The sequence below is a fragment of the Poecile atricapillus genome, chromosome 4 (genome assembly GCF_030490865.1).
Source record: "Poecile atricapillus isolate bPoeAtr1 chromosome 4, bPoeAtr1.hap1, whole genome shotgun sequence".
Classification (NCBI taxonomy): domain Eukaryota; kingdom Metazoa; phylum Chordata; class Aves; order Passeriformes; family Paridae; genus Poecile; species Poecile atricapillus.
In genome coordinates this window covers 75832824-75845961 of record NC_081252.1, presented here as the reverse complement: position 1 = coordinate 75845961, position 13138 = coordinate 75832824, and the positions used below count along the sequence as shown (strand labels likewise).

Here is a 13138-nt window from a genome sequence, read left to right as displayed (position 1 = left end):
ATGTGACAATGTCCCACTGCCCCAAGGGACAGCAGCAATGGGGACCACGGGCAGATTTGTCCTTGGCTCGCTGATCTTGGGACACCAGGGCCAAACTTGTGTCACCTCCCCCTGGAGTTGGCTGCAGCACCCCCAGGGCCACCAGCCCCTCGTTGGGTCCCCCTTTCCCGGCCATCTGCCCCCCGATGGGGAGGGGTCAGCGCCCCTCCATCTGCCCAGCGGGAAAGTCACCCGCGGTGTCATTGCCAAATCCAGAGGCGCCCGCGGAATTGATGGCGCCGGATTTCCACCCCGCTTTGTCAACACGGCTCCTCAGCCTCCCCCGGAGCCCCCTTAATCCCCTGCACAGTTGCAGTTTGCTGTGCAAACAGCGCGGGGGGCTTTGCATGAGAAATGCGTCCTTTGGGGGGCCCTTGGAGCGAATCCCGGCATCGCTAACGCGGGATTGGGGCCGCTCCGGAGCGCGCCCTTCGCTAACCTCAACCCCGGGGAGAGCGGGGGGCCGCTCCTCACCCCGGCCCCACTTTATTATCCATTGATTGACTCCTGGCAAGGGTAATAACACCGAGAGATTGATGCTCTCAATCCCGGCCCCAGATCAAATGGAGCAAATTCGCCACCAGGGATCTGCTGGATAAAGCCCAGAGCGTCGATTTTGCCCCCTGGAAGGGCGGGTGAAGGGGATGGGGGGTGAGGAGAAGGGAGAGGGGAGGGAGGAGCCTCCAGCCCCCCCAGCTCCACCAAACAATCAGAATAAAAGCAAATTATTTCTCCCATTTCCCTGGCCGAGATGAGCGATAAAGCTCCATCCCGAAAAGCGCCTGATAACGCTTTAATTTCACTGCAAGGCCTAAAAATGCCATTTCTACGCAAAGCAGGGCCCCGCTCTCCTCCCAGGCCGGCTTTTGATAAATGTTGGGTGATTTTTACCTCCCCTTTTTTTCCTTTTGCCCATTCCCCGTTCGGTCGGCACGGGGGAAATGCCCCCGGAGCTACGAGCGCCGCACAATAAAGCAAAATCATATTTTAGTCAAAATAGGCAGACGGCGCTCGCAGCCAACTTTCAAATTAGCATTTTGAGGGCAAATATGCAGCAATTTGAGATAATGAGGCCTGATTATTCAATCCAATGAATGTTAAATAGGCAGCGAGGGCGCCCGCGCCTTATCTCCCCCGCTTTCCATTTATTTGACTTTAGTTTAGTTTTAATCGTTTCCCATTTGAACTCTTTATTTGTCTTGGCTCAGGCCCCTTCCCCCACTCCCCTCCTCTCCCTCCTTCCATTCCTGGGTGTTCCTGTGCTGCCAGCTGGGATTCTGCACCGGGACCTGCTGCTCCCGCTTCTCCAGCCCCTTCCAGTGGCTTTGGATGAGTTTTGCTGCTGCTGTTCCAAGGAATTGGGGCTGGGGGAGTTTGGGGTGTTGCTGTCAGTCCCCTCCATGTGTGCAGGTTTGGGGGGTGTTTGGATGCTGGTGGGAATTTTTGTGGGGATTTGCATTCTTGGGGAAGAGATTCCATGGAACTCTGGAATGTTTGGAGTTGGAAGGGAGCGTAAAGCTCATCCAGTTCCACGGCAGGGACAGTTCCCACTGACCCAGGTGGATCCAATCCCAATGTCCAACCTGGCCTTGGGCATTCCCAGGGATCCAGGGGCAGCCCCAGCAAATCTGGGAATTGCAGAATCCCAGGCAGGAATTCCTTGCCAAGATCCCAGCCCAATCTCCCCTTTCCCTTGGGAAGCCATTCCCTGGCTCCTGTCCCTGCAGCCCTTGGCCCCAGTCCCTCTCCAGCTCTCCTGGAGCCCCTGCAGGGACTCTCAGCATTCCCTGCATTTTGCCCTTCTCCAGGGGAACATTCCCAGCTCTCCCAGCCTGGCTCCAGAGCAGAGGGGCTCCAGCCCTGGAGCAGCTCCGGGGCCTCCTCTGGACTCTCTCCAGCAGCTCCACGTCCTCCTGCTCTTGGCCCCGGGGCTGGGGCAGCTCTGCAGGTGGGGCCTGACCTGAGGGGCTCCGGGACACAATTCCCACCTTTCCTTTGGGATCAGCCCAGGTCTGGGGGTTCTGGGTCATTTCCAGCCTCTCACAGCAGCTCTTGGAGCCCCCAGCTCTGGCTCTTCCTTCGCCCCTTCCTGTCCCTGCCCAGGGGTGACGCTGCCATCGCTCCCACCCTGGAGCTCTACTGCAAAACATCCAAACACCCAACGAGCCCTGGGAATGGGATCCCAACCATGGGAATGGGATCCCAACCCTGGGAACAGGATCCCTGCCCTGGGAATGGGATCTCAGCTCAGGGAATGGGATCCCTGCCCTGGGAATGGGATCCCAACCCTGGGAATGGGATCCCAGCCCTGGGAATGGGATCCAAACCCTGGGAATGGGATCCAAACCCTGGGAATGAGATCCAAACCCTGGGAATGGGATCCCAGCTCTGGGAATGGGATCCCAGCTCTGGGAACAGGATCCCAACCCTGGGAATGGGATCCCAGCCTTCCCAAGCAATGCCTGGCTCGGCCCCAATCCCACATCCCATGGTGCAGCTCCCGATGTTCCTGCAGCGCTTTCCTTCTCTCCCATGAAAATCCCATTTCTCCGCAGCCCCAACAAGGAGCTTCTCCCATCCCAGGGAGGGGCAGCTCCAGGCTGGGAAAATCCTGGGGTGAGCAGCTGCTGCTCCCTTTGGGATGGAGAGCGGGATTTTGGAGCTAAAAAGTTCGGAAAAAAGGGAAAAAGTCGTATTTGTGTTGTTTTCCAGCTTCTTCCTGGGATGAGAGCTGGGTTTGTTGGGATCCCACATCCAGGAGGTCATTGGGGTGCTTTAGGGAGCATTGCGGTGAGCTGGGGGAGGGAGATGCCATGGAGGAAGAGGAGGAGGAAGAAAAAATTAAGTTAATCAAATATTGAAGGAAAAGTTAGAGTTAAGGGAGAAATGAAAGGAAAAAAAATAAATTAAAATAGAAGGGAAAAAAAAAATTACAGCAGAAATTCAAGCCAAAGCAAAAAAATTGATGTTAAGACAAAAAAAATTAAAGTTGAAGAAAAATTTAAAGCAAAAAAAATTAAAGTTGGAGCAAGAATTAAAGGAAAATTTCACTCAGCCCCGGCTTGCTGAGGATGCTGCAGAGGATCCCAGTGTTCCCTTTGATTCCAGAGTGGGATAAAAAAGACAGTAATTGATTTCAGGGGTAATTAAAAACCCTCCTTTATGCATCAAATGCAGAGGTGAGCGTGAAATCAAAGAGATGAATAAATACAAGGTAAATAAATAGGAGCAGGGCAGAGAAGGTGAAGGGAGAAGGAAAAAAATCCCAATTATGGAGGTAAAAGATGAGAGGTGGTAGAGAGGAGGAGATGTGGTGAGAGTGGAGATAATAAGAGCATAAAAAAATGGGGAAAAACAATCAAAAGAAAGGAAAATCAAAAGCAGATGCTGAGGAGGGATAAGGGGCGGCCGCTGGAGCGGGAACAGGCCCTGGACTGGAGGGATAATTGGATTTTAGTTCATCTCGGGGCGATAAGAAACTCCCGGTGTAGGTTTTTTATTCCTGTATGAAGCATATTTTAATGGGATATTTGAATACACCCCGAGAGAGAAAACGCAGGATTTCCCACAGTTCATGTGTTTGTTTGCTTGGAGGCTTTTTTGGGGTGAAATGGGGCTGTTCCTGCACTCAGCAGCATTTGGGGTGAGCAGGAGCAGCAAAGGCAAGGAAAGGGCCAGGGGAATTATGGAATGGATGGAGAGGGAAGGGAACTCAGAGCACTTTTGGGGACACCAAAAGCAAGGAAAGGGCCAGGGGAATTATGGAATGCATGGAGAGGGAACTCAGAGCGCTTTTGGTGTCCCCAAAAGCAAGGAAAGGGCCATGGGAATTATGGAATAGCTGGGGTGGGAAGGGAGCCCGTGCAGTAATCCCAAAGGCAAGGAAAGGGCCAGGGGAACCTGGAATGGATGGAGAGGGAAGGGAACTCTGAGCCCTTTTGGGGACACCAAAAGCAAGGAAAGGGCCAAGGGAATTATGGAATGGATGGAGAGGGAAGGGAGCCCGTGCAGTAATCCCAAAGGTGAGGAAAAGGCCAGGGGAATTATGGAATGGCTGGAGTGGGAAGGGAGCCCACAAAAGGCAAGGAAAGGGCCATGGGAATTATGGAATGGCTGGAGAGGGAAGGGAGCCCGTGCAGTAATTCCAAAGGTGAGGAAAGGGCCAGGGGAATTATGGAATGGCTGGAGAGGGAAGGGAGCCCGTGCAGTAATTCCAAAGGTGAGGAAAGGGCCAGGGGAATTATGGAATGGCTGGAGTGGGAAGGAGCCTGTGCCGTGTCCCTGCGCTGGAGCGGAACGGGTGTGCCGGGAGCGGAGCGGAGATGGCAGCGATAGGGCAGGGCTGGCACCAGCCCCGCTGCCCCGGCCACCCCTCATTGCTCCGGGGTCACCTCTCCAGCCAGCTCTCATTGCTCTGGGATTACTGCTCCAGCCACCCCTCATCACACCAGGATCACCACTCCAGTCACCCCTCATTGCTCTGGGATTACTGCTCCAGCCACCCCTCATTGCTCCAGGATCACAGCCCTGGCCACCCCTCATTGCTCCAGGATCACAGCTCCATCCACCCCTCATTGCTCTGGGGTCACCTCTCCAGCCACCCCTTATTACTCCGGGGTCACTGCCCCTGCCATCCCTTATCATACTGGGATCACAGCTCCATCCACCCCTCATCACACTGGGATTACTGCTCCATCCACCCCTCCTCGCTCCGGGGTCACTATCCCAGTCATCCCTCATCACACTGGGATCACCGCCCCTGCCACCCCTCATTGCTCCAGGATCACTGCTCCATCCACCCCTCATCACTCTGGGATCACAGCCTCGGCCACCCCTCATTGCTCTGGGGTCACAGCTCCATCCACCCCTCATCACACCGGGATCAGCACCCCAGTCACCCCTCATTGCTCCAGCATCACTGCTCCATCCACCCCTCCTCGCTCCAGGGTCACCGCCTGTGACCTTGCTGCGGGCACGGAACGGCGGCAGCCGGGGATTAATGGGATGTGAGGATTGGGGCCCTGAGGCTCACCTGGCCCGGCCTGGGAACCGCGGCTCAGGTGGGAGGGGAGGCCGTGCCTGGCCCGGTGCCACCGGGCACCAGCCGTGGGGACACCGGGAATCTGCTCCGGTGTGCGCGGGGTCACAACAGCCCTGGGGGCTCCGGCAGCAGGGGACACACAGGTGTGGGGTGTGCAGGTGTGGGTGTGCAGGTGTGGAGTGTGCAGGTGTGGGTGTGCAGGTGTGGGGTGTGCAGGTGTGGGTGTGCAGGTGTGGGTGTGCAGGTGTGGGGTGTGCAGGTGTGGGTGTACAGGTGTGGGGTGTACAGGTGTGGGTGTGCAGGTGTGGGTGTACAGGTGTGGGGTGTACAGGTGTGGGTGTGCAGGTGTGGGTGTACAGGTGTGGGTGTGCAGGTGTGGGTGTGCAGGTGTGGGTGTGCAGGTGTGGGGTGTGCAGGTGTGGGTGTGCAGGTGTGGGTGTACAGGTGTGGGGTGTGCAGGTGTGGGGTGTGCAGGTGTGGGTGTACAGGTGTGGGTGTGCAGGTCTGGGTGTGCAGGTGTGGGTGTGCAGGTGTGGGTGTGCAGGTGTGGGGTGTGCAGGTGTGGGTGTGCAGGTGTGGGTGTACAGGTGTGGGGTGTGCAGGTGTGGGTGTGCAGGTGTGGGTGTACAGGTGTGGGTGTACAGGTGTGGGGTGTGCAGGTGTGGGTGTACAGGTGTGGGGTGTGCAGGTGTGGGTGTGCAGGTCTGGGTGTGCAGGTGTGGGTGTGAAGGTGTGGGTGTGCAGGTGCGGGTGTGCAGGTGTGGGTGTGCAGGTCTGGGTGTACAGGTGTGGGTGTGCAGGTGTGGGTGTGCAGGTGTGGGTGTGCAGGTGTGGGTGTGAAGGTGTGGGGTGTGGGCAGAGGCACACCTGGGTGGGGCACACCTGGACATGGAAACACCTGGGCATGAGCATGCTTGGGTACAGACATAACTGTGTGCTTGTATGTACATGGCACACCTGTACAGGGACACACCTGTGAGGGGACACACCTGTGAGGGGACACACACCTGTACAGGGACACACCTGTGAGGGGACACACACCTGTGAGGTGACACACACCTGTGCAGGGACACACCTGTGCAGGGACACACACCTGTGAGGGGACACACCTGTGCTCACACTCATGTGCACACCATACCCGTGGCAGAGTCACACCGGGGATGTGGTGAGGGGGTGTCCCGGACCGTGGGTGTGGCTGTGCGGGTGTGACCGCCCAGGTTTGACCTCACTGGTGTGACCACCCAGGTGTGACATCACCAGTGTGACATCACCAGTGTGACCTCACGGGTGTGACCTCACGGGTGTGACCTCACTGGGGCGGGGCCATGGGCGGGGCCTGAGCGGGAAGGGGCGGGGCCAAGGCGGGTGGGGCGGTGCTGTGGCTGCTCACGGGGCGGGGCTGGCGCGGGGCTGGGGCCGGCTGGGCGGGGCTAAAGAGGAAAGGGGCGGAGCCAGAGGAGTTGGGGGCGTGGTCAGAGTCACACGGGGGCGTGGTCAGAGTCACACGGGGGCGTGGTCAGATCCACACGGGGGCGTGGTCAGATCCACACGGGGGCGTGGTCAGATCCACACGGGGGCGTGGTCAGAGCCGCACGGGGCCGTGGTCGGAGCCGCTGTGGGCGGGGCCGGTGCCGTTGTGGGCGGGGCCGGTGCCGTTGTGGGCGGGGCCGGGGCCGTTGTGGGCGGGGCCGGGGCCGTTGTGGGCGGGGCCGGGGCCGTTGTGGGCGGGGCCGGGGCCGTTGTGGGCGGGGCCGGGGCCGTTGTGGGCGGGGCCGGCGGGGCCGGTGTCACTCGCGCTGCGGCAGTGGCGGTTCCGGAGCGGGGCCCGGCCCGGCCCGGCCGCTTCTCCCCGGCCCCGCCCGGCCCGGCCCGGCCGCTTCTCCCCGGCCCTGCCCCGGCCATGGCGCTGCTGCGGGCGGCCGCTCTGCCCGCCGAGGGCTGCCCGGCCTGGCTCCCCACACACGTCCAGGTGACGGTGGTGCGGGCCCGCGGGCTGCGCTGCAAGGGCGGCGGCGGCGGCGGCAAAGGCAAAGCGGGCGGCAGCGACGCGTACACCGTGATCCAGCTGGGCCGCGAGAAGTACAGCACCTCGGTGGCCGAGAAGAGCGGCGGCAGCCCCGAGTGGAGGGAGGAATGTGCCTTCGAGCTGCCCCCCGAGCCCGGGGCCTGCCCGGGGCTGGTGCTCACCGTGATGCACCGGGCTCTGGTGGGCATGGACCGGTTCCTGGGCCAGGCCCTGGTGCCGCTGGAGCCCGGCCGGCAGCGGGGCCGCGAGCCCGACGAGCGGTGAGTGAGGGGCGCGGCCCGGCGGGGACGGGCGGGCCTGGGTGGGCTCATGGACCCCCCCCCCGAGCCCCGGGGTTGCCGTCCCGGGCTCCTCGTGTGCCCCAGGGTGGTGTCACGGCATCCCCGGTAGCCCTGGAGGGGCAGCGGTGTCACACAGGGAACCCCCGGTGCCCGGTGTGGCTGTCACCGGGTCCCTCATGACGGGCACTGCGGGCTCCCTGGGCACCCTGCTGGAGCAGGGGGGACATCTCGGCTTCCAGGGACACCCCAGGGACGGGCCACAGGGATCAGGGTGTGGCTCACCCTGCAGCAGGAAGGGTGGCACAGGGTCCCTGTCCCCTGGCACCGTGTCCCCAGGCTGGGCTGCCCTGTGTGACCCCCGAAGGACGCCGCAGGACTCGGGGGATCGCAGGGCCTGGGGATGCTTCAGGAAGGACATGGCCAGGATGATGATGATGGGACATGGCCAGGAAGGTGCTGTGGGACAGGGGTCCCGCCCTGGCCCTGCAAGGGAATCGTGCTGGACGAGGCACCAGAGCATCCAGCCCCTCTGGACAGGGGTCCCGGGGAGCAGGATGGCCCCAGCTCCCTCTGCACCCCGGCTCTGTCTCTCCTGGAAAGCCGTGGCACAGCTGCACCTCGTGCTTTGTCCCCTGATGGCTGCGGTGGCCCCCCCGTTGTCACCCGGTTTGTGATGGAGGGTCCCCGATTTGGGGGTCCAGACCCCAACCTCGTGCTGCTTCCAGGGGGAATTGCTGATCCTTCTCCTTCCCCAGAAGGGATTAAAACAATCAAAATGTTTTTGAGCCTTTGCCAAGCACAAAAATGCAGGAATGTGGCTGAAATTCCTTTAGGGAAGGAGTTTTGGGGGTTTTGTTCCACGCAGACCTGGCTGTGCCTCTGGGAGCGTCCCCCCTGCTCCCTGGCCCCCCAAATCCCAGGAATTCTGCTGGCTTGCTGCCCAAAGCTGCGGGCCTGGAGAGGAGCCTCCCTCGCCTTCCTCCCCAGGGCAGTGCTGGGATTAGCGTGGAAAGGGATTGGGAAAACTTTTCCCGTGGAGAAACAGAGCTCCACAGCCCTGGAGGCTGCCCTAAAACGGGAGCGTGGGCAGGGAGCAGGAATGAACAACCCCTGAGATACTGGCTGGGATTTTCCCCACGGCGTTTATTTTGCTTTTCTTAGCGAGATGCCGGAGGCCAGGCGCTGCCGGAGGAGCTGGGTCGGGATTTTTGGGGTCAGATTGGAACCAGCTCCGGCTGCGGGGCCTGGCACGGGCACAGGGGATGTGGAGCAGCTCCACGGCCTCAGGAATGGGCTGGGGGAGAGGATTTTGTGGGGCTGTGCAAAGCAGGGGCCCCACCAAGGCTCGGTCATTGGTCTTGGCATCTCCAAGGTCTCGTCAGGGGCCGTTAATCCCACGGGAGCAATGTCCAGCCTGGCCGGACTGTGCCAGGCCATGGGCACCCCGTGACACTGCTCCTGCAGCCAGGGGGGATCCAGGCTGTGGGGCTGGACATCCATGGGGCTTTGGAAAAGGTTTCAGGGAGATCTTCCAGCACCTTCCAGGGCCTAAAGGGGCTCCAGGAGAGCTGGAGAGGGACTGGGGCCAAGGGCTGCAGGGACAGGAGCCAGGGAATGGTTTCCCAAGGGAAAGGGGAGATTGGGCTGGGATCTTGGCAAGGAATTCCTGCCTGGGATTCTGCAATTCCCAGATTTGCTGGGGCTGCCCCTGGATCCCTGGAGTGTCCCAGGCCAGGCTGGACACTGGGATTGGATCCCAGTGGGATGGTGGGAGGTGTCCCTGCCATGGCAGGGATGGGATGGGATGAGCTTTCAGGTCCTTTCCAGCCCAGCCCCATTCCATGATTCCCTCATTTGCTGTCTGTCTCCCTCCCTTCCTGTAGCTGTGCTTGCATAAGGAAAACTCACTTCCCCTTGTGACATTGAGGATCACAAGAGCTCTGTTTTCCCCCGTGGTACCCAGGATGGAGGCGAGCACGGAGAACACGATGGGAGCTCTGTGCCCTGAGCCCCTCCGCTCGCTGCAGCCCCGAGCTGGCAGTGTCCCGAGGCTGGGTGACAGCTCTGCAGCCTGGAGAGGTTTTTGGAGGACAATCCCAGGGGCTGGAGCTTGTCCAGCCAGGTGGGAGAAGGATCATGGGGAGCTCAGGGGGTTCTGGCTCTTTGGGAGCTCCCAGCCAGCTCCGATGTCTGGAAATAGCTTCGTTCAGGAGGAAACTTTGATTCCCAGATTAAAGAGAGCAAAACAAACAGAGGCTCCCACCCTCGAGGCCAGCCCTGCTGAGCCCACCCAGGCCTGTGCTGAGGAGATAACGGGGCTGAGCCTCTGCCCCTCGCTGGCTTTTGGGATCCCATCCTGGGCTGGGCACAGCCCCGCTGCCAGCTGGACTGGGAGCCTGCTCCAGCAAAGGATCCATTGTCAGTGTGGTGACCTTGCTCTCATTTCCCTGCTGGTTTTTATTGCACAGAAACTTCACCGGTGATAATTATTATCCTTGTTTTGGGCTCGGTGGAAAATGTTCAGTCAAACTTGGACTCTTCTCCGGGAAGGAGCCGCCAGGGAGGCCGGGGTGTTTACGAGCAGCTCAGTCTGGGTCATCTCAGTGCTTTGCCAGGAGAAAATCAACTCCTGGAGTTGCACAAGAGCAGCCTGAGAGCTCTCCCCATCCCAGGGTTTGTCCCACACTCGGTCAGCTCCAGGGGTTGGGCTTGGCAGGCAAAGCAAGCTCCGAGCATCATTTCCCCCTTTGCGCTTGAGCCTTGTGCGTCCAGAGAACCCTGGGCAGGATCTCCTGGTCCTCACCTCCTTCCCCCGGCCTGATCCTGCAGTTCCCTGCCCTCTGCTCAGTCCCTGCAAAACCAGGATCCAGCCCAGGAGAAGAAGGATTTTTGGGAACTCACGGGGCTGCTGTTGCTTCTGCTTCCCAGCATGCAGGAAATGTCCTTGGAGCCGCCGGTGGGGGCTCACGGCAGCGAGGCAGGGACTGTCCCCTCCACAGCCAGCCCATCTGGGAAAGCTGGGAGTGCAGCCAGTGACACAGGGTCCATCCAACACACATCAGGCTGGGGGTGTGTGGAATCAGAATCCCAGAGAGATTTGGGTGGAAAGGGACTGTAAAGCCACTCCAGTGCCACCCCTGCCATGGCAGCGACACCTCCCACTGTCCCAGGTGCTCCCAGCAGCCCAACCTGGCCTTGGATGCTGCCCCAGCTGCTCTGGGCACCCTGTGCCAGGGCCTGCCCACCCTCCCTGCCAGGAATTCCTTCCCAATATCCCATCCAGCCCTGCCCTCTGGCACTGGGAGCCGTGCCCTGGGCCCTGTCCCTCCAGCCCTTGTCCCAAGTTTCTCTCCAGTGGATTTGGAGACCTTTCCCTTGGCCAAGGTGTAGCATCCCTTGGGTGAGCAGCATGGGAGGGGACAGGAGGTGCCTGGGAACACCTGCAGGACTGGACCTTGGATCTCCCTGCCTGGGAACCCAAAATATCCTTGATTGTGCTGTGTGAGGGTGAGGCTGATGGTGGGAGGAAGCAGCAAAGGTCCAAGATTTCCTGGGCTGGCTAAAGCAAGCCCTTGGTTGCCATTCCCTGGTCCCTCCCTCTCTGAAGAACCATTTCCATTTGCTGTCCATCCCAAAGATCCCCCAGCCCCTGGGACATGGGGAAGGTGAAAGGTGCAAACATTGACCTGCCAGGGCTCAAGCCCCTGGGCTTTGCAGCTCTGGGATCTGTGTTTGAGGGGCAGTGAGTGCAGCAGAAATCAGAATTCCTGGCTCTGCTTTTCCTGCAGTGACTTGCAGTCGCTCCCTGGCTGCTGCCCTGGGCGTGACGGGGAACTCGTCTGGAGGAGTTGTTCCCTCTGCAGAATTAGCTCAGCTCTGACTTCCCCAAAACCCTTCTGTGCTGCACTTCCCTCTTCTTGTTCCTGTTCCTGCCCAGCTGTGGAGGCACCTGCTGCTGGCTGGGCTTCTGTGGGGCTGTAGCATCCCCACCCTGGCAGAGGGAGTGATGCTCCCTCCTCCTCTCCATCACCAAAGGACACTTCCTTCAGCTGCCAAACTTGGCCAGCAAAGTCCTTGAGGCCACCAGGGCTTCTCTGCTCCGTGTCAGGATGGAGTTCTGAGGCTCAGTGGGAAAGGGACAGGGAATTCCTTGGGTTTGGAGGCAGAGAGAGCAGGGAAGGAGGTTCTGAGCCCAGACACGGGGGCTGGGAGAGGGCAAGGGCTGATCCAGAGGCTCTCTGAGGGGATCCATCCTGCCCAGTGATGGGTGCTGCCCATCTGCTCAGTGTGTTGGCACCTTGCAGGGGTGAGAAGCTCCCTCAGAGCCAAGGATGGTCCCAAATCACTGAGCCCCACACCAGGCAGTTGTCCCTTCCTGTCACTGGTGGGACCCATCCTGTCCCCTCCTCACTGTGACAAATGGCGCTGTCCTCGTGTTCCCCCTGGAATGGACCCACTCTCATCTCCTCCTCCAGCCCCTCTGGACCTCTGTCAGCCCACGCTGTGCTTGTGGTGTCTTCCTCCCTCATTTAATTACGATCAGGAGATCGTTAGCAGTGGGATGAGGCTGTGGCAGCCCCTGGCAGGGATTTGGGACCATCCCAAGCCTTGGCTCCTCGTGCCTGTCCTGGGGGAGATCCTCACACCCAGCTTTGGAGCTGGGCCTGAGCAAGGCCAAATCCCAGCAGCTCTGTCCTTGGAATGTCTGTCCTTAGGCTGAGGAGAGGGAGACCTTGCAGTGGGGAGGGGAGGGAATGGCTGCTCTGGGGTGGATTTGGGATGGGGAGTTGAATCCAAGGGCAAAGAACCCTTTTCCCTGTGGTCAGAGTGCCCAGCAAGGCTGGTGAAGGTCTGGGAGGTGGCCAGGAGGACCAGCTCCCCTGAGCTGGGGTGGTTTGGGGATGAAAATGCAGCTCTGAGGGAGGAAATTCCCTGGAGTGTTGGAATGCTGCAGGGGAGGAGGGATTGGTGCTGCCAAAAACCGGGGCAGGATTGGAGCTGTGGAGGCCTGGGATGGCATCTGTGGTGACCAGGATGGGATAACATCCATGGTGACCAGGATGGGATGGTGTCCATGGTGACCAGGATGGGATAACATCCATGGTGACCAGGGCAGGGATAACATCCATGGTGACCAGGATGGGATAACATCCATGGTGACCAGGATGGGATGGCATCTGTGGTGACCAGGATGGGATAATATCCATGGTGACCAGGATGGGATAACATCCATGGTGACCAGGATGGGATAACATCCATGGTGACCAGGATGGGATAACATCCATGGTGACCAGGGCAGGGATAACATCCATGGTGACCAGGATGGGATAACATCCATGGTGACCAGCATGGGATAACATCCATGGTGACCAGGATGGGATAACATCCATGGTGACCAGGATGGGATAACATCCATGGTGACCAGGGTGGGATAACATCCATGGTGATCAGGATGGGATAACATCTGTGGTGACCAGGATGGGATAACATCCATGGTGACCAGGATGGGATAACATCCATGGTGACCAGGATGGGATAACATCCATGGTGACCAGGATGGGATAACATCCATGGTGACCAGGATGGGATAACATCCATGGTGACCAGGATGGGATAACATCCATGGTGACCAGGGCAGGGATAACATCCATGGTGACCAGGGCAGGGATAACATCCATGGTGACCAGGATGGGATAACATCCATGGTGACCAGGGCAGGGATAACATCCATGGTGACCAGGATGGGATAAC

General features: G+C 59.6%; 1 protein-coding gene across 3 annotated transcripts in view; it reads left to right on the top strand.

Annotated features, from left to right (window-relative positions):
* The first annotated feature begins 6934 nt into the window (after positions 1-6934).
* RAB11FIP5 (RAB11 family interacting protein 5) overlaps positions 6935-13138 on the top strand; it is a 43679-nt gene continuing 37475 nt past the window's right edge. For all 3 annotated transcript variants that reach the window (XM_058837773.1, XM_058837772.1, XM_058837771.1), the window contains exon 1: positions 6935-7366. In XM_058837773.1, coding sequence (XP_058693756.1) covers positions 6981-7366 — 386 coding nt within the window. In that variant the 5' untranslated portion in view covers positions 6935-6980. The remainder of the gene's footprint in view (positions 7367-13138) is intronic.